Raw genomic sequence first — 19,318 nt, 5'->3', positions numbered from 1 at the left:
GCTTCCTCTTCAACCCACCCTTCCCCCGACGGCCTCCTCTGAGGACACAGGACACAGCCCGGACAGACGCAGCAGAACAGCGGCAGTTGTAAAGCTTATTTGGCGAGCAAATTGATCCAGCAACACTTTGATGCGTGGAGAGCCCAACCAGCGGAGTATGAAGTCGCAGTCTCGTAAGTGGCCTCACCTTCTCCCTCCATTCTCTCTCCTCTCCTCTCCTCTTCCCTCCATCTCCTCATTCCTCTCTCATGGCAACAGCAAGCAAGTCCAACATCTATGGCATCCCTGGCTCCGCCGAGATTGGCGAGCCCACACCTGGCGAGACTCGTGTCCGCCGCCTGGCCATCACGAAAGACGCGCTCATGACGAAGCCGCCCCATGGCATTGACACCGTCTGCGACGTCCTCGACTATGCTGCGCGTACACACGGGACCAAGGACGCGTTCGGCTGGCGCGACATCGTCGATGTCCATGAGGAGACGAAGGAGATCAAGAAGGTCGTCGACGGCAAGGAGGTCACGGAGACCAAGTCTTGGAAGTACTTCCAGCTCAGCGACTACAAGTACATGTCCTTCATCCAGGTCAAGGAGGCCGCCGTTGAGGTTGCCGGCGGGTTGTTGAAGCTGGGCATTAAGAAGTCGGACATTCTGAACATCTACGCAGCGACCAGGTACGTCTTCCCAGTTGACTCCTATGCCGTGTCCATTCCAACACGAAGCCCCAGCCCGAACTGGCAGCTCATCTCCCATGGATGCAATCTCATTGGCACCGCTATTGCCACTGCGTACGAGACTCTTGGCGAGTCCGGTCTGCAGCACTCGCTGAACGAGCCCGAGTGCGTGGGCATCTTCACGAACGCGGAACTCATGAATGTCGTCGCCAACGTAGCTGCCCACGTCCCCTCGCTCCGGCTCGTCATATACGACGGTCAGCCCAAGCAGGAGCTTCTTGACAAGATCAAGGCCGAACACGAGCACATACAGGTGCTCTCCATTGACGAGCTGCGCGAGCTTGGGAAGGGCACGACCGCGGAGGAGCTCAAGGACCGACGTCCCACGTACGACGACGTCTCGTGTATCATGTACACCAGCGGCACCACTGGGGCACCGAAGGGCGTCGTCATCACCCACGGCAACCTCAGCGCGTCGCTCGGCGCAATCTTCCAGTTGCTCGGGCACCACCTGCACGCTGATGACGTCTTCATCGCCTACCTTCCCCTCGCGCACATCCTCGAGTTCATCGTCGAGCTGGCGCTGTTCTTCGTCGGCATGACCTTCGGCTACGCACGAGTCAAGACCCTCACCGACGCGTCCGTGCGCAACTGTGTCGGTGACATCCGCGCCTTGAAGCCCACAGTCATGATCGGTGTCCCCGCTGTCTGGGAGATGATTAGGAAAGGCATTGCGGCCAAGGTCAACTCCGGTGGAACCTTGAAGAAGAGCGTCTTCAACGGTGCCCTCTCTATCAAGAAGGCTGGCTTGCCCGGTCTTTCCCAGCTTGTCGATGCGGCCGTCTTCAACCAGGTCAAGCAGGCAACCGGTGGCCGCCTCCGTCTGGCGTTCTCAGGTGGCGCTGCTCTCAGTGCCGAGACGCAGGAGTTCCTGTCCGTCGCTCTTGTGACGGTCATCCAGGGTACGTTATCCGGAGTACACATATATGGTCGTGTGGGTGCTAATACCACAGACAGGCTACGGTCTGACAGAGACCTGCGGCATGTGCGCGATCCTGCCACCGGAGTTCATGCAGTACAATACCGTCGGTCTTCCCCTGCCCTCAGTGGAAATCAAGCTGCTCGACGTTCCCGAGGCCAACTACCTGTCGACGAACAACCCCCCGCAGGGCGAAGTCTGCATCCGTGGCCCTTCAGTCATCAAGGGCTACTTCAAGCGCGACGACCTCAACAGCGACGAGTCCATCTTCACCAAGGACGGCTGGTTCCGCACAGGTGACGTTGCCCAGTGGAACCCCGACGGCACGCTCAGGATCATCGACCGGTGAGCCCACATTCTCTTATCACGCCTGACTCATGCCGAGGTGCTGACGCGTCCCCCTCGTAGCATCAAGAACCTTGTCAAGCTCCGCCAGGGCGAGGTAAGCCCCCACTGCCCCAATCCCCAACCAACCGCAAACTCTAAAGTGCTAGCATCGTGACCAACTAACGCCACGCCTTTTCCTGTCCGCAGTACATCGCGCTCGAGCGCCTCGAGTCGATCTACAAGTCGTGCAACCTCGTCGCGAACATCTGCGTGCACGCGGACTCGAACGCGACGCAGCCGATGGCGGTCATCCTCCCGCACGCGGAGCACCTGCGGCACGTGCTCGAGGAGGGCAAGGAGCTCGGCATCAGCCCCAGGGCGCCCCTCAGCGAGCTCTGCCACAACAAGGCGATCGCGGAGCTCGTGCTCAAGGAGTGCAACGCGGTCGGCAAGAAGAACGGGTTCAGGCAGATGGAGCTCCTCCAGGCCGTTGTCCTCACCCCCGACGAGTGGACGCCCGAGAGCGGGCTCGTCACGGCCGCGCAGAAGGTGCAGCGGAAGAAGATCGCGGAGGCGTTCAAGAACGAGATCAAGGTGCGTTCCCAGTATGGTTTCTTCCGCCGGTGTTGATCGGGCTGACGGCTTGCTCCTCCCCTATCCTTGTCTTCGTCTTCGCAGGTTGTGTACAGGCTCGGGTGAGCGGGTGGGTGCCCGTTGCTGCTGCGTCTGACCGACAGGACTGTTCGCCTGTCGTCTCGTCTCCACTCGTTCTCGTTCTCGTTCGTTCTCTGTTCCGTACATCGTCATCTTCCCTCTACATCTTCTTTCCATGTTCCATCTTGTACTGTACGTTCTATCACTTGTACGATAATACCATTCGGGCACACGGGTTCCGTTCTCGCATCCGCATCTTCCTGCACTCAGAATCAACCATGATCATATTGTTCGATAGACGAGCACCGGAATTGTCCCCGGGTCCGGACACATGGCAGGAATTATCATACACGGCATATACAGTATCACTAGTAACCAAGCGTACAGGTAAGGGGGGAGGAGGAGAATAACACTGAGCACAATAAGTACGAAGAATCGACGAAGAGGGCAGACAAGATGCCTGCCGACTGAAGAAGTAGAGTGAATGCGAACGAGCAAAAGTACAACAACAGAAGAGGAAGTGTTCCGGGTCCGGCGGGGATAGGGAACACGGCAGCTGTCCGCTCGCGCTCAGTCGATTTCCATCGACTCCTTCTCGTACTTCTTCTTCATCACGCTCACTATTGGATGCAATCGCTCAGTGGGACGATGGATGCATCAAGAAAAAAGATGAGTGCGTACCTTCTCGCGAGATCTGGCCGGAGGAAAGCCAGCCCTCCGGGAACGCAGCCACGATCTGGTGTGCACGCTACTATCAACACCCAACACCCGCGCGGAACAGGGGAGTGCCCCAGAACGTGGTGGTCGTACGCACCTTTTGGTACAGGTTCTTCCGCACGCCCTGGTCGCTCACGATCTGGTTCGAGCCTTCGAGCGCACTGGCACGCACCGCCCTCATCAGCACAAGAAACACCGACCGCAACAGAACACTCACTTCTTCTCGTTCTCGATCCGGCAGCACTCGTTGCTCAGACACACCAGCTGCCAGATGATGGCTTTGATCTGGTCTGTCAAACGATACCGCTTCGCCGGCGGGTGTGCGTCTTTCCCACCCTTCCCCCCGCCGGCCGCGCCGTCCTCGTTCTCCGCGTCGTCGTTGAGCGAAGGCCGCTGCTCGAGCGCGGTGGGCCCGATCGTGGGCGTCGCCTGCGCATCGCTCGCTGCGGGGGAGCCTTCGTGCGAGTGCGCGACGCCGTTGGTACCTTCGCCGCTGGCCTCGAGCTTCGCGCGCTCTTGTCGCTTCTCTGTATCGGATGTCAGAAGTCGTGAAGTGGAGGGCGATAGCAGGGCAGAGAGGACGCACCCCACTGGAGGACGCTCTTCTCCCACTCCTCCTTCGCCTTCGGGAAGCCCTCCTCCGCGAGGACACGGAGCTCCTCGATGAGCGCGTTCTGTCGGTCGAGGAGCAGGTTCGTGTGGTCTCGCCATATTGTCCGCTTGATCAGTTTCTGAGATCGCCGTCAGCTACATACGACCGACCGCGCTACGACAAGGACACGCACCGTCATCGTGAACTTGTTATACGGGAACAGCCGGGGCATGAGGTTGAAGAAGTTGTCGTCGTACTCGCCGAGGATGACCGCCTTGAGCGCGACCTGGCCAAGGAGCGGCTTCAGCCCCGGCGGGAACTTGCCCTTGACGTCCCAGCTCTCCTTCGCGATCGCCTCCTTAAGCACCTCAATCGCCTGTTCGAGCTCAGGGTGGAATGGTTGCTGCGCGATGCAGGTCAAAACGGGTGTCGCACGATTCGGACGGGTGTACTCACAATTTCGACCGTCTTCCGCCGCTTCTTTGCCCCGCCCTCCGACTGCGCCTCGCTCGTCTTCCGCTTCAGCTTGCCGTTGTCTTCGACGTCGGACAGGAGCGCGATTGGCGCGTCCCGCGAGCCCTCTTCAGTCTTGACCTTCGCATTTGATGGCGACACGCCGAGGGGCGGAGCCGAGATGGAGAGCGCGGGCAGTGGAAGCGTTGCTGTAGAGAGCGCCGCGGAGACGGAGGCGGAGGGCGCGAGGATGTTGATCTTCTTCGACTTGGGCTTCTTCGCGGATGGCCTACGTTCGCAGAAAACATGAGAACCAAACGGAGTGTACGCATGCCGTGTTCGCGTACTTGTTGAGCAAGGCTACTTGGCCGCTTGAGACGTAGAAGCCCTTCTGCTTCGTCTGCGCGAAGAACGTCCGCTCGTCTTGCGCAAGTTCGGAGTCGTCGATGAAAGGGTCATTGGTGTCGTAGTACTCCGAAGCGTGGTGTCTCTTCTGTAGAAGCGCGGTAAATCAGCATTCGGGTTCAATGTGATTCCGACAGAGGGAAGAGCGTCGTAACGTATTGAGTGAGTGCTCGCACGTGCATGTGGGTGGAAGTCGCTCATGTAGCACAATGCGAGCCTGAAGACCGACGACTCCGGGGCGACGACGGGTATATGCGCCAACCCACACGAGCTAGGAGAAAGATTCTATCGCGTAGCTCACGGCTTATGTTGCTAGAACCGCGGCCCGCACACCAGTTTGTGACTGCAGTCGTCCCTTTGGCTATGCACAAAAACTGAGCCAGGCTGAAGCGGGATGCTGACCATGGCACTGTCCATTTGCGGCTTCAGGGGAATGCCTTGAAAATGGCCAGTCCAGATGTTAACCCATCTGGTTGAGGGAAACACGCTGAAAGCTTAGCTTTCATGCCTTTCTCCCCAAGCAGAAGGATTCAGGGAGTAGAACGCTGGTTCGTCTCCAAGAGTTCCGTTCAATACGATGGCCGAAGCCCGCGCAAGGATGGTGGGTATATGCGCGTTTGCCGGGTGCAGGGGATGGGACACGATGGCCGACGCCCGCGCGACGACGGTGGGTATATGCGCGTTGCTAGCGAGGACGGATGGTTTGAAGAGGATGCTCACCTTCCTGCGCCGCTTTCCCTGCTGCTTTGCGTCCGACTTGTGGCCGCCGTCCTCGTCTCCGTCGCTCTCGTCGCTCGTGTCCGCCCGCTTCAAGGCTTCCGGAACGGGGGTGGCCGAGCGCTGGCCGGTGGCCTTGGCGAGGTCGGCGATGTTGACTTCATAGTCCTCGGGGCCGCCGAGCTTGATGTCCAAGCGGATCGTCTGCAACGGTTCGCGGGCGGGAGGCGGGGGCGGAGAGGGGGTGGAGGCACGAGGGACGGCGGATTTGGTGGACTTTGGTTTGACGCCCGAGGGCGCTGCGGCTACGCTGGACGATGATGGCTTCGACTTGCGACCCCGCGCGCCCTCGGCGGGGACGGCGGGCTCACTGGGCGACGCGGCGGCATCGGCGGCAGTGGGGGGAGGTACGACGTCGGCGGAGGAGGGCCGGGAATCGTCGTCAACGGGGACAGGGGAGAGGTGTGCTGGCGACGGGGAGGGTGGCGGGGTGGACGTCGTGGACGACGCGGACGACTCAGCGCCCGACTGATGCTCGTCGTGGGCGTCGTCGACGGCCATGTCGACGTCGCTGGGGGCCTTATCCATCGGACGGAGGGGAGGAAAAGGAAGGGGAGGGGAGGGGGAAGTTACCTAATTAGGCAGTGTTCGGGGGGATGGGGAGGAAGAGATGGAAGATTGGACATGTCTGAAGTTCGGAGGATGAGAATGCTTGATTCGGGAGGCCCGGTTGACGACTGGGCTTGTGGCTTGCGCTGCAGAGATTCGGCGCGGCCTTTTGCCTGCCCTTCCCCTCTTCCCATTGGTCCGGCCTTTGCCATCTACGATTCCACTCAGCCGCCCACACTGCTTTTTCCGTCCCTCGAAGCGCGCAAGGCCGGATGTCTTCTTCCTCGGTACCAGGAAGCACCTGGTGGTTACTCTCCGTCGTCGCATGTCCAGAATGCTTGGAAAAGGTGGTTGCTGACCTGAGAATGGAGGACAGATACATATCGCACCGAGAAACACCCTTGCCCTTGAATTCTCCGGGACCAGAGGGGCATCCCAAGAGCTTTGGGAACGTTCAAGGTGTGCATTTATTGATGCCTAATACCGTATCCCATTGACCCAGCCTACTCCACTACTTGGCTACGCAGATACTTTACCAGTCGCGCAGCCTCCATAGCTTGGTAAATATGAGTCCTTTGGCTTATATTTAGCTTTCATCCAAGCTACATACAAAGGGCCGCCGTGGATCAACATCCTTGTGTCTTTCATGCAGAGCTGCAGAGAATAGCTGCTGGCTGTCGGACATCAATATCACGATCCTCAACATGAACCTGCCCATGTTCAAGGGAAGGACGGGGCCAATAGGCACTCCGAGTCATTCATCCGGCTTGCTCAGCCTTCAAGTTGCAGCACTGGCAGCTCCCGGCAAACGCTAGGGCATTGTCATGAAGTAAGCAGTGTCCTCTAAGGATCTAGTAACCCTTCGGTGGCCCCGGTACGTTCAGCGATTCCCCGTTCATTTGTCGACTGACACCGTCCCGAGACCCGGGGTCGCCAAGCATCACAGCGATACTCCTGACTGGTAGACAACGGGTGCTTTTCGTCTCCAATTCATGTTGCCTGCTCAGCGTACCTAATTCATGTCGAGTGATACTGGTCATCAGGTTGCAAGCTGTCCGCCTCTCGCCTCTCCACGAAATGAAGACCAAGCCGGCGATATCGATTGCCAATTCGAGTATTGGTCGCCGCCCTGACGCCGGATTTGTCTACATAAGGAGGCAGAACCCGATGGGCATTGGGAAGAGAGTTTGGACGTGAACGGTCATCGCTGAAGAAGATATGGCCCATGCTGCTGTGATTGCCCTTCTTCTGGTCGTTCCTCTCTTCGTCGTGTATCGTCGCTTCGTGCGTCGTGCACATGTCCGACCTCCTGGACCTCCGGGGTTGCCTCTCTTGGGCAATGTCCGCGATATCCCCGCACCACACCAGTTCCCATGGTTGAAGTACCATGCGTGGTGTCGAGAGTACAGTGAGTCCTCTCCGTCTGATATCCGCACCTATAGGCAAGTCCTGGTCTGATGTATGCATAGACACGGAGATCCTATGCCTCAACGCGCTCGGCATGAACATCATCGTTTTGGACACCATAGACGCCGCGAGGGAGCTCCTGGACAAACGATCTTCGATTTACTCCGATAGGTGCGACCTCCGAGTCATTCAAGTTGCTCCAGCTTCCGACACCTACTAATGCACACTCAGGCCGCGCATGATCATGCTCAACGAGCTGTTCGTAGTGACGGTTCTTGCGCCGCTGCTCCCCACTCACGATGACCTCATTTCTTTCACAGGGCCGGTTTCGGGTGGAACTTCGGGTCCATGGACTATGGCGAGGACTGGCGCGTCTGCCGCAAGATGACGCATCAAGAGTTCCACGCGACCCCCTTCAAGAAGTACCGTCCTGTCCTGGCCAAGCACGCATATGACCTGGTTCGTCGACTGGCCAGTGACTGCGGCGCCCGCGTCCCAGCTCACCTCAAGCAGTGAGTCCGAGTCCTCTGGCTATCTTTGAGACGAGGGACTGATGCTGTATGCTAGCATGGTCGGGGCGAACATCATGGAAGTCACGTATGGGATCAACGTCCTGCCGGAGCACGACCCGTTCATCGAGCTCGCAGAGGCAGGGCAAGAATGCGTCGGGCGCTGCGCAACGGCTGGCGTGTATCTCGTGGAGCTTCTTCCGATCTGTACGCATAGGGCTCCTGGCGCAATTTGCTATGTACTGACTGCACACTGTTCGCAGTGAGGCACCTCCCTGTTTGGTTCCCCGGGGCGAAGTTTCAGCGTGAAGCGAAGGCATGGCATGAGAAAGCTACGCGGCAGTTACAGGTACCCTACGAGGACTTTCTTCAGCGGCTGGTAAAGATCACGACAGTGATGTGTCTCTAGTATGTTCTTGTTCTGAGGCAGCTGGTTTGTTCAGAAAACCGGGCAAGTGGACGACTGCATGGCCAAGGCTCTTCTTGATACCTTTGGCGACGACAAGGAAACTGAACGTCTGGCGAGGATGACGACAGCAACGATGTACATGGGTACGCCCACCGTCCACGCGTGCGTGCGCTTACATATTACCACCGACATGACATCCCTCCGTTGTTGTCAGGCGGTTCGGAGACGGTCGGTCTCTCCATCTGCTGCTCATCACATGTGCTCATGCACCCGCAGATCGCAGCCAGCATGCATAGCTTCATCCTCGCGATGCTCTTGTACCCCGCCGTGCAAGAGCGTGCGCGCAGCGAAGTCGAGAAGGTCCTCGGCACGCACCGTCTTCCTACCTTTGACGACTTTGGTTCGATCCCGTACGTTGATGCGCTCATCAGGGAGACTCTCCGATGGCACCCAATCGTTCCCTTAGGTACGAGAACGATCCATGCCCTGGGGTAGACGTTACTTGACCGCATCCGTATATAATACAGACCTTCCCCACAAGCTCCGGGAAGACGACGTGTACAACGGGTACCACCTCGAGAAGGGCTCGCTAGTCATGGTGAACCACTGGTACGCCGCACACCCTGCGCAATCCCACCCCGCTCATCCTCCTTCAGGGCAATCCTGCACTACGAGAAACACTACCCAGACCCACACACCTTCAACCCCGCCCGGTTCCTCAAAGACGGCGTGCTCGACCCAGACGTCCTCGACCCCGCAGAAGCCGCGTTCGGGTTCGGCCGCCGCGTGTGCCCCGGGCGGCACATGGCATACGACACGATGTGGATCGCAATCGTGTGCGTGCTTGTGTGCCTGGAGCTCGGGCAGGCGGAGGAGGGTAGGGTTGGGGAGGACTTCGTGAGCAGTTTCGTTAGGTGAGTTGAAATCCTGGCAGTTCATAAAGGATGGGAGAGATGGCTGACTGGATGGCGCACTCATGGTAGCGAGCCGAAGCCGTTCCTGTGCGAGATACGGTACCGCTCGGAGGCGTATGGTGCTCTGCTGCGCGGGCTATGAGCAGCGTTATCGCTTGACTTATCGCGTCGAGGGTATTGGTGCAAAGCTCTCGCTCGCTAGTTAGTTACTTGGAGAATAATCAGTCATACAGGCTGCGAGAGAAGTTCTCGAGGCTTACTGTGGTTCGCCCGGTGTCATCCGAGTCATTTAGTCAGTTCCTTGCTCCTCCTCCTCTGCAATCCTCATCTGTCACGTCGTCTCCACAGCAGATGATCGAAAATGCGCCCTATAAATTGAGCAAAAGAACCATACCGGGGCTGCATGAAGTCGTTGGCGTGAGGACGACCAAAATAAATATTGAGACCCGTAGGTCTACCACTCCGGGAAAGCGTGTCATCCTTGTGCAGGGGCCATGCTAATCTTCTCTGTATCGTTCCAATTTTTTCGTATGTCACCCCGAAGGGGACAATGTCAAGTTCGGCGGCAGATGTGTTGATGCGGCGCTTTTGCTTTTCGTTCATCTTGCGGGTAGTTGTCGGGCGCTTTGTGATATTCAAGGGTATTGCAAAAATTGAAATGGTATAATAGCTTTTGAATTCATTACAGCTGCATTAGTCCGGCCCGTTTACTCACCCAGATGTAACTTATAATCCTGACACCAACTTCATATGCTGATTTGTATCATGTAATATTTTGCTTTCAAAAACACTCTAAGTAACACATGTATATTGATGAGCAACATTATTTCTGGGGCTGTACTGCGACTGGGACGGACCTATAATTCATCGCCTTTGACAACTTAGCCGTTTGCCAGGGTCATGGGGCCCCGGACACGGCGACATGGGATGCCGGGTGCTTCCTCCGACGACTCTAATAAAACGTCTCAACGACGAGTGGGTATGACATTGAACTCGCTCTTCTCATTTCACCGACATTCAGCTAGACATGGCTGGGAACCGGAACGTAGCAGACATGGCGCAAGCGCGCGCATCCTCTAGCGTCGATGCAGCGAAGCTCCAGGTCTTCCTCTGGGGTTAGTTTCGCTGCTAGGCTGTATTGACATTCAATGGTTCTGAGCTTGTTTAGGTGAACGGGAATGGGCAGCCAGGCAGAGAATCGAATCTGTCCTTGCCAAAGACCCTCTCTTCGAGAAGTCGGCAAGGTGAGCACTGTATTATCCCCGGATTGGGCCTTTACTCTAACTAACACTCACGCTATAACCCCATAGGTCCTTCTTGACCCGGTCGCAAATGTATTACCGCGCCTTGGCCATGACTAACCGTCTCCATGAGCTGCAGGAGATCCATCACTGGTCCCCCGAGGAAGTCAACATTGCGTTCAAACTCGTTGACGAACCCCTTCCAATCAACTTACATATGGCTGGTGAGTCCGTCTTCTTGAATTCCGGTGCGACACACACGCTGACGAACTCTCCAGCCTTCGAGCCGGTGATACGGACGCAAGGCTCGCCCGAGCTGAAACAGAAGTACAGCGAACTCATCGCTCAGCGTGGCATCCTCGGGTAGGTACCCCCACCCATGTCCCCCTCACACTATTCGTCGACTGCAACCGCCCTCCGTTCTCTAGGTGCTACTTACAGACAGAACTCGGCCACGGCACAAACGTCGCTTCACTTGAGACGACAGCGACGTACATACCCGAGACGCACGAGTTCGAGATACACTCTCCAACGCTGACCAGCAGCAAATGGTGGATCGGGGCGCTCGGCAAGACCGCCACTCACGGCGTGGTGCAGACCCGCCTGATCCTGCCGTCTGGGAAGGACGTCGGGCCCCACCTGTTCCTTGTCCAGCTACGCTCGCTGGACGACCATAAGGTCCTTCCAGGCATCACCATTGGGGATATCGGTACGTACTACTCGAGTACAAGGTCAGCATGGACGTTCGCTTCATGTTGACCCCTTTCCTCGTACAGGACCGAAGGCGATGGGCGGATACAGCGCTGTGGATAATGGCTACGCCAGTTTTGACCACGTCAGGATACCGCGCGAACAGATGCTCTCCGGGTTCGCGTCCGTGACACCGGATGGGCAGTACGTGCAGCCGCCTCATGCGAAGCTGAGCTACGGAGGGGTGAGTCTCTTTGGTTGCATGTTCCTCTTGTCTGAACAAACATTCTGACCCACTCTGTGAAGATGTTGTACATTCGATCAAGGTGAGGCCCCGAGTTCGTCCCTCACGTTCAACTGAAGGCATGCACTGACTTCGCGCTAGCATGGTGAGCTCGGGCGGCTGGACAATTGCCCGAGGTAGGTCCCTCAGGTTCAAACAACCTGCAGACCTTGCGAACTGACTCGGCGAGACAGGCGCGACGATCGCCATCCGTTATGCCACTGTCCGGAGGCAGGGCAACAAAGGCCCGGACGGCCTTGAGCGGCAAGTCATCACCTACCCCTCAGTCTACTACCGCCTCCTCCCCATTCTCTCGCATGCATACGTCTTTATCCTCCTCGGGCGCAACCTCGTAAGTTATCCAGTCATCGCTAGTGCCATACTCTGACCCCGGCCATAACAATTCCCCGTATCAGACGAAGGCATTTGGGGAGATGACAACTCGTCTCACATCAGGAGACACGTCCCTCCTCGCAGAGATGCACGCGACGACGAGCGGGCTCAAGGTCCTTATCAGCACGACGGCCATCCAGGACCTCGAGACCGCGCGGCGCTCCATGGGCGGGCACGGCTTCAGCGACTTTGCCGGCGTCGGGAGGCTGTATGCGGACTATGTTCCCGCGGCGACGTGCGTGCCCCTTATTGGCATAGGCAAGGATATCTGTTCAGAAGACTGACGCTTTCCAGGTACGAGGGCGACAACTTCGTGCTGGACCAACAGGTTGTCCGGGCGGCGCTGAAGGCGTTCGACGCCCTCGTCGTGAAGAAGACGCGGAGCGTGAACGAGCTCACGCCTTCAACGTTATATTTGCGCCACCTCGCCACCTCGTCCTCACCACCATCGTCTTCACTGAACTGGAACGAGCCTGAGAACGTCATCGCGCTGCTGGAGAGACGTGCAGCTGCGATAGTGCAGGAGCGTGCCCAGGACCTGAGAGATCCCGATGCGAGCGCAGACCAACGCGTCTCGCGCGCTGTGACAGAAGCGTTCGTCGCTGCTCAAGTTGGGGAGATCATCAAGTCTCTAGAGGAGACCGTTGGGAGCAAGGAAGCGACGGTGCTCAGGAAGCTCTATAACCTCGTGTGTTCTGCGTCTATCCCTTCGCTGGGGTTGACTTCAAGCTTACTGACGGGAACGCACAGCATCTACTGGTCGCGGCCGAGGGCGGATTGGTCGATATCCTATCATTCGGCTTGCTGGGTCCATCTGCGTCTGGAGGCGACCCAACGCGGGAACTGCGTCTTGCGATTAAGAGACATTGCGAGGAGCTATTGCCCGAGGCGATTGGGCTGTCGGACGGCTTTGGGTTCACAGATTGGGAGCTCGACAGGTGAGCGTACAATTGCCACATGTACAAATATGCCACGTAGTAACAGGCTGTTCCATTCCCCAGCGCTCTTGGGGTCTACGACGGGAACGTGTACGAGAACTTGTGGAAGAGGGCGCAGTCGGAGCCGTTGAACACCAGCGAGGTCACCGAAGGCTACGAGGTGCGTTGCGAGCTTCACGTTGGCGAGTACATGTCATGACCTGTGAACTGCAGAGGTACATCAAGCCTATGCTTGAGCGAGGTCAGCGTCGCATTGCGAGGGCGAAGTTGTAAGAGGTATCTATCGTGCGCATGTTACATGCAGTTCATCATACCCTTGCCATCATGTACCTTGTACCACCGAGACGAATCTATCACTCTTAACTGGATGTCAAGGCAAGGCAGGTTGTCGGTCACTGGTCTTGTATCTTGTCCAACGACCACATGACCGCGCATATATCAAGGCTGGGGTTGAGTGATGGTAGCGGGGCAGAACATCAATGTTCAGAACAAGCGGTATACACACCGTCAAGCATGTCTCAGTCCTACAATCTGCAGTCACGTATCGTACATACATTGTCTGGCGAAGATGTCAGACGTGCAAGCCCAAGAGATCTCGCGGTGCGCACACACCGGTCAAGCACGCCGTCGCCACGGCCCACGCTCCTGCGATCCTCAGTCGTCGTCATCCTCATCTGCTTCGGCTTCCTGCTCATCATCATCATCGCCATGCTTGTCGCTCTCCTCTGCTTCTTCCTCCTCGTCCGTATCAACGGCGCGCTTCTTGGCCTTCTTCACCGGCTTGGGCGGAGAGGCAGGGGCCTTCTTCTTCGACGAACTCGAACTTGCTGGCTTAGCCTTGCTCTTGGTCGAGCTCGAGCTCTTCTTCTTCTTGGGTTCCTCCTCCTCCTCTTCGTCCTCGTCATCGTCGCGCGCGTTGAACCCCTCGACCTTTGTATAGTCAATACGAATGCCGCGCGTCCGGCGACCGGTCGTGATGATGTTCTTAGTGCTCAACGCGGAGAGCTCATCTGTCCTCGTTGCGCCGCCTCAGCATCGCGTCAGGAAAAAGGAAGGATAGCGGACTACGCACCGTTGTCAATGCCCTCGTCAGAGTCCACATCACTGGCGTCGAAATCGTCCTCATCCTCGTCCCGCTTCGCCCTTCGAGAAGATGATCGATGTGCGGTGTTTGCAAGGTCGCGCCACGCCACGTCGGAACTCGTTCGTGACCTACATCGCGCACAGAAGGTAGAGCGACGTTACTTTTTACTCTTCTTCTTGTCCACCTCGGGCTCTGCGCGACGCTTGCTTCGGGAAGACATAGTGCTCGAGGTCGCGCGGGTCTGATGGGGCAGTGGTGGTGGTGGAGGGAGAGAGGACTTGGTGAACGGGCGCGGGAATTTGGAGTGCTTCAAGTTGAGGAACGTGCTTCTTCTCAAGTGCTTCTCCGCATACCATCATCATTATCGCCGCCCACCGCCAACGGTCAGCGAGAGATATGCCCATAACTCTTGTCATGCGTTACTAATGGCATTCACTTGTTAGGGTGTCTATAATATAAGGCACAACCCCTGTGGGCAGACCTGGCCACGAGTCCGAAGGTTCAGAGTGTCGGCCTGGTTAGCGGCCGGCGGAGGGACATGAGGCCTGTAGGCCTGACTCTTCACCGAGCCCATCCGAGTCACCACTCGCCATGGGCTAGGTAGGCCTAAGCGGGGGCAAGCCTCGTCAGTGCTCGTCACCCGCGTCATGTTAACCTACACCAACACAAAATCTACAAACCCCGAGGCGGTTCCAACCCTTTTTACCCCCATTGCAATCAGTCTCTAATATACCAACCCCTCAAACACAACTCTTCAAGACTTTGCAATCACTCTCCCCATACCTATCCGATACTTGTGGTAAACCACACAGTACGTGCGTCAGTGGTCTCAACGATGTCGACGAGCTGATATATACCATTCTTGACCATCATGTGTAGACTCAGAACCCGCCATCGCCCTCACGATCCCGTATATACTTGACTTGAGCTCTGATCCAACCGTGCCGATACTCAACGTACTCAACCCAGAAGTTATGAATCCATTGTCTCAACTCCCCTTCTACAACGAGGTGGGTTTTTGCTGAACATCACGTACCACCAGCCCTTGAATGACTTTCATCAATCGCGGTAACCGTAGGATGTCCTCGGTACTCCGTGAGTATGAAGCGCTTCGGATACCCCTCCCCGTAGCTGATACGTCTCAGAGTTCGAGACAACTACCTTCCTCAAGAGCTCTGGAATGAAATCTTCAAACTGCTGCAGAACAGGAAACGAGCACTCACGACTGCGGCGTTCGTTTGCAAACACTGGAGAGACTTGACACTGCCCTACTTATACGCGGTCATGACCGTGGACGTCTGGCGACAGCCAAAGTCATTCGTCGCCTTCTTCGAGTTTCTCCTTCAGAACACGAACATCGCTGGGTATGTCAAGGAATTGCACCTGGCTGGGGCCCCATCCGAGGAAGGGTACGAGTCGGGCTTCGACGTCGAAACGCTCGTCGACATCTTGCCCATGCTGACCGCTCTACACACCCTATCGATCAAGTATTGTGTGTTCCGCGTACCCAGCTGTATATCTCTGGTTCCCGCCACTGACGCTCGATTCCCCTTCCTCCTTCGCAAGTTGGTGATCTCTGATTGCGCAAGTGCCGAGCCCACAGGGTATCTGGACACCTTTTCTGACTTCCTCTCCTTGTTCTGCGCGGACACCCTGCAAGTTGGAGGACTCCTCTTTCCTGACCCTCCCGACAACCATAGGCGCGATTATGAGATGGTTGCATGGCGCCCCAAGAGATGCATTTCGACCCATAACTTGGTGATTCTACCAGGAGCGTTCTTCATGCTGAGACATGCAGCCTTCAACATACATGAATTCTTCGCACGTCTCCTCCCTCCCGGAGCCCTCTCGGCTATATCGTCCTCATTCCATCTCGTCTCTCCTCCCATGTTATCACATTTCCACGACTTTCTCCGCTCAGCCGCTGCACAAAACATCGTCAGTATTGACTTACACCTCGTGTGGATTGTCAAATGGTTCCCACAGGTAGAGGGTAAGCCTGTCGCTCCCCTATCTCACACTTCTCACCGTGATATGCTCTGACCGCGATGTGTTCTTGTCCCAGACTTCGAGGCGGCGGGACTTGCTCTCTCTGGCTGCCAGAACCTCCTTTATCTCCGGATTGACATTCCTGGCTTCGTCAGCAGGAGGACGGAAGACCCGGCTCGACGTTCCCTCCTATCGACGATCCTGCGTTTGGCGCCTTGTACCATCCAAGTATTGGCATTTCGAATGACCCGGCTATGGGAGGTCAGATTCCTCGAGCTGTGGGACTTGCCCGAGATCGACAGTCTGCTGACACCGGGTAGCGGTTCACACCCATTGTTCCCCCTGCTTCGCAATGTTGTTCTTGAGCTCGAGTGCCCGCGACACAAGGCGCTGGAAGAGGCCATACTCTCCATCCTACCTAGGCTTCGCGCCTCTGGTCTGCTCCAAGTGATCTCTGCCACTGCTCCTCTAGAACGTGAGCCGACCTGCCAGCGGGTAGTCGTTCAAGTACACTTCGTTGACATTTCCGACAGAAGGCGTGTTTCTGCCTGCACTTTGATGCCCCACGTCAGCCTCCGGCCCCTTTATTCGGTATCCCATGTGCAGCCCCCGACGCCAAAGGCCAGCTCGCTACCCCAAGGGGCGGACCTCGTGCAATGGGCGTACGTAACTGATGGTAGCGCTTGATATGTACTATGACTCCCTGGTCGCAGGTCTGGCGCCATCATCCATCGCTCTCCTCTCGACCACCATGGTCGCTGACGCCACCCCCGTGCTCCTTGAAGACTTTCCTTCGGAATTATTCGCTGAAATATTCAAATATCTTATCTACGATAAGGCTTCTTTACGCGCATGCACCCTCGTATCCAGCCGTTGGCACAAGCTCGCGAGACGGTACCGATTCGCCGTCATCAAGGTCAACGCAGTTCAGACATCGCCATGTGGCGCGCATATTGACGCCGCTTGCAGGTGACCGGTTGGAGTGATCGTTTTGCGGCGTTCTTCTCCTTCTGTCGTACACAACCAGACCTTGCACGATACATCACCGAACTCACCTTCGTCGGAGGCAGCGAGCTTTTGGCCGAGGGACGCAAGAACCCATATCTCTTCCAATACGAGGACTTCCTCTCAATCCTCCCGACACTCATTTCGCTGCGCACGCTCCGCTTCCGCGACGTTCAGGTGCGCGGAGACCTGCGCCTCCATCATGCTTCGGGTGCAGTCCAGGCGCCCCTCGCTTCGCTCGACGTTCTGGAGTTCAAGCAGTACAACCAAGAGCCTCCCGGACTCGAGTTCCTGTCAATCATGGCCAGCATGCTCTCGCTGATGTCGGTGGACACGCTCAGATTCTCCGGTCGCGTGGCATTGCGTGATTTCGAACTGGGTGTCGAGGCCCTTGGCCGTTTCAAGATTCGCCAGTTGGCAATCGTCGAGGTTGATCCCGTGCATCAATACTTTAAGTACTTCGAGCATGCTGTGGAGCCCGATGCACTCCGTGCGGTGGCTCTGCAGTGCTATCCTGTCGGAGATCGTACCTCCTACAGCCCGAGCATCACCCGCTTCCTCTCTTCCGAGGTGGCCCGCTGCTTGGTCAGCGTCGACCTGGACTTCTTCGGTCTAGTAAAGACCGTCATGCGAGGTCTGTCACCGCGTACACCCAATTTTGACGGCGAAACTGATGGACAGCAACTCTTCCAGTTTCTGAACGAGATAACTTGGGCGCGGCCTTGGCCAGTTGTACACAGCTCATGTACCTCCGGCTAGGACTCGTCGGCTGGGCTACCTCCTCCTCTAGCCGGCGTGAGGATGAATATCATCGCGCTCCCATCCCGCAACCGCCCATGCTCGTGCCTCTGCTTTCGTCGCTCCCACCAACCTTGCGAGCCTTCTCACTCCGTCTCCGAGTGCGCTGCCAGGAGGATGGTGACTGGTGGACAGACTGTGTCCCTTACTGGGACGTGGAGAAGCTGGACGACATCTTTGCCCCGGAAACTGGGCGCTTCTCCAATCTGCAGGGCGTCGCGTTGGACGTCTATCCGGACAGCAAAGATCGTTGCGTGAAGACTATCGAGGAGTATGACGGGCCTCTTTTGCCGAAGCTGCAGGCTGCCGGCATGCTGCGGGCACGTGTTATTCGCGAGTCGTGGATGAGTAAGTTTCCTCGTCTAGCAGTTAGGTTCTCCGCTAATGCCTTCATCATTCAAGGCGCGTTGGGACAGCCCTTCTACCCGGAGTAGAGTCCCGGGGTTGGTCATACCTACCGCTCGACAATGTTGACCAAGTAGACGTAGATTTCTCGTCTTACGGTGCTAGATGTGTGCCTGTCAACTACAGAATGGTGGCTGATGGATTTTCTTTTCTTTGTCGTGTTCTATCTGCCACACCGAGAGCTCCGGGCCACGACGTCTCACATCATACATAACTCTGCGTCAACTCGAGAGAACTACTCAAAGTTCTCTCTCCGACACTTTCGGCGAGTTGGCGTAGGAGTCTTGCTCGTGAATGGCTGGAGCTCCGTCTGTCGGCGACAAAGCGTGGCAGCTAGCAACCTGACTGGCCGATTGCATGTTCTCAATCTCCGCCTATCGGACTAGTGTTGCTCATTACCAGCTCTCAATCCCCGTCTGTCCCCGACATAGCGTCAGAAATTGTCGCCCATGACCAGCCAAAGTACGTACTGACAGCTGCTCAAGAATGCTCGTCCGCGGATGAAGTAGTCGCAGATCGTTGGGTACGGGCGGCCTGGCAGGGGTCGAGACCTCGCGGGCCCATTCAACCTATTCTCGGTGAGTTCGTGGATGCATTCTCGAGCGTCTGGTATGGTTGTGTGTCCCGTCAGGTGGTTGCCAGGCGCAGTCCAATTCGCACGACACGGTCACTAAACCACGAATCAAGTTCCAGGCCAAGTATCTATGTGCGCCTGCGCGAAATGTCGGGTCCCTGGTGGGGTAGCCGGAGCAGGCACCCTTGTCCATACGGAGGGCGAAAGTCTCGCGCGTGAGGTACTATCGCCTTCGCTGACTTTGTAGGGACGTAGAAGTCATCGGAGCGCGGATGCTCCTCCCCCCTGGTTTCATTCTCCGCTGCATGCACTGTGGGATATCCTCGCGCCGCAAACGATCGCCTCATCGTTTTTCTCACCCCGCCCTGTCCCCGGCCGCCTGAGCGTATGCATGATATCTCCGCTCAACTTCTCAGTTATCAGCGGCCCGCCTAAGCCAGGAAGCCGGCATATCAAGAAGGAGAGACAGAAACAATGGAAGACGACGCAGATCATATTATAGATCGGTTGAAGGACGTAAGGTACAGAATGATCCGGGAAGTGGGCTTTTATATGT

At 57.0% G+C, this 19,318-nt stretch overlaps 7 protein-coding genes across 7 annotated transcripts; 5 read left to right on the top strand and 2 right to left on the bottom strand.

Annotated features, from left to right (window-relative positions):
- The first annotated feature begins 25 nt into the window (after nucleotides 1-25).
- On the top strand, nucleotides 26-3,050 carry L226DRAFT_533317 (long-chain-fatty-acid-CoA-ligase). The gene is made up of 7 exons (XM_067680432.1): nucleotides 26-173; nucleotides 259-670; nucleotides 725-1,632; nucleotides 1,688-1,994; nucleotides 2,058-2,091; nucleotides 2,184-2,570; nucleotides 2,655-3,050. The coding sequence occupies exons 1-7, from the start codon at nucleotides 131-133 to the stop codon at nucleotides 2,673-2,675; spliced, it is 2,112 nt and encodes a 703-aa protein (XP_067537888.1). The 5' UTR covers nucleotides 26-130; the 3' UTR covers nucleotides 2,676-3,050.
- Nucleotides 2,754-6,102, bottom strand: L226DRAFT_602847 (uncharacterized protein; the record flags this gene model as incomplete). The annotated part of the gene is made up of 9 exons (XM_067685692.1): nucleotides 2,754-3,250; nucleotides 3,312-3,366; nucleotides 3,445-3,508; nucleotides 3,565-3,874; nucleotides 3,934-4,078; nucleotides 4,133-4,342; nucleotides 4,396-4,681; nucleotides 4,740-4,882; nucleotides 5,518-6,102. The coding sequence occupies 9 exons, from the start codon at nucleotides 6,100-6,102 to the stop codon at nucleotides 3,201-3,203; spliced, it is 1,848 nt and encodes a 615-aa protein (XP_067537887.1). The 3' UTR covers nucleotides 2,754-3,200.
- A 1,239-nt stretch (nucleotides 6,103-7,341) lies between these two features.
- Nucleotides 7,342-9,504, top strand: L226DRAFT_569496 (cytochrome P450; the record flags this gene model as incomplete). The annotated part of the gene is made up of 12 exons (XM_067684314.1): nucleotides 7,342-7,531; nucleotides 7,593-7,701; nucleotides 7,762-7,788; nucleotides 7,851-8,042; nucleotides 8,098-8,246; nucleotides 8,303-8,418; nucleotides 8,483-8,591; nucleotides 8,663-8,676; nucleotides 8,725-8,914; nucleotides 8,976-9,057; nucleotides 9,105-9,362; nucleotides 9,432-9,504. 12 exons carry the CDS (start codon nucleotides 7,342-7,344, stop codon nucleotides 9,502-9,504), a joined length of 1,509 nt encoding a protein of 502 aa, XP_067537886.1.
- Nucleotides 9,505-10,370: 866 nt separating this feature from the next.
- Nucleotides 10,371-13,275, top strand: L226DRAFT_533312 (acyl-CoA oxidase). Its single transcript, XM_067680431.1, has 14 exons — nucleotides 10,371-10,477; nucleotides 10,531-10,606; nucleotides 10,673-10,827; nucleotides 10,882-10,966; nucleotides 11,032-11,312; nucleotides 11,380-11,537; nucleotides 11,600-11,619; nucleotides 11,679-11,713; nucleotides 11,771-11,928; nucleotides 11,993-12,204; nucleotides 12,264-12,657; nucleotides 12,720-12,907; nucleotides 12,971-13,067; nucleotides 13,121-13,275. The coding sequence occupies exons 1-14, from the start codon at nucleotides 10,417-10,419 to the stop codon at nucleotides 13,178-13,180; spliced, it is 1,980 nt and encodes a 659-aa protein (XP_067537885.1). The 5' UTR covers nucleotides 10,371-10,416; the 3' UTR covers nucleotides 13,181-13,275.
- A 90-nt stretch (nucleotides 13,276-13,365) lies between these two features.
- Nucleotides 13,366-14,273, bottom strand: L226DRAFT_533311 (uncharacterized protein). The gene is made up of 3 exons (XM_067680430.1): nucleotides 14,153-14,273; nucleotides 13,980-14,050; nucleotides 13,366-13,917 (listed from the first exon to the last, which is right to left on the bottom strand). The coding sequence occupies exons 1-3, from the start codon at nucleotides 14,209-14,211 to the stop codon at nucleotides 13,562-13,564; spliced, it is 486 nt and encodes a 161-aa protein (XP_067537884.1). The 5' UTR covers nucleotides 14,212-14,273; the 3' UTR covers nucleotides 13,366-13,561.
- A 496-nt stretch (nucleotides 14,274-14,769) lies between these two features.
- On the top strand, nucleotides 14,770-16,912 carry L226DRAFT_365069 (uncharacterized protein). Its single transcript, XM_067674251.1, has 6 exons — nucleotides 14,770-14,802; nucleotides 14,871-15,001; nucleotides 15,070-15,086; nucleotides 15,137-15,984; nucleotides 16,057-16,455; nucleotides 16,514-16,912. Exons 2-6 carry the CDS (start codon nucleotides 14,966-14,968, stop codon nucleotides 16,537-16,539), a joined length of 1,326 nt encoding a protein of 441 aa, XP_067537883.1. The 5' UTR covers nucleotides 14,770-14,802; nucleotides 14,871-14,965; the 3' UTR covers nucleotides 16,540-16,912.
- On the top strand, nucleotides 16,913-18,463 carry L226DRAFT_365070 (uncharacterized protein). The gene is made up of 3 exons (XM_067674252.1): nucleotides 16,913-17,619; nucleotides 17,679-18,131; nucleotides 18,186-18,463. Exons 1-3 carry the CDS (start codon nucleotides 17,286-17,288, stop codon nucleotides 18,215-18,217), a joined length of 819 nt encoding a protein of 272 aa, XP_067537882.1. The 5' UTR covers nucleotides 16,913-17,285; the 3' UTR covers nucleotides 18,218-18,463.
- The last annotated feature ends 855 nt before the right edge of the window (nucleotides 18,464-19,318 follow it).

This window comes from Lentinus tigrinus (assembly GCF_003813185.1).
Source record: "Lentinus tigrinus ALCF2SS1-7 unplaced genomic scaffold L226scaffold_7, whole genome shotgun sequence".
Lineage (NCBI taxonomy): Eukaryota > Fungi > Basidiomycota > Agaricomycetes > Polyporales > Polyporaceae > Lentinus > Lentinus tigrinus.
Note: the sequence above shows the minus strand (reverse complement) of the source record. Positions and strands in the feature narration are given on the sequence as shown.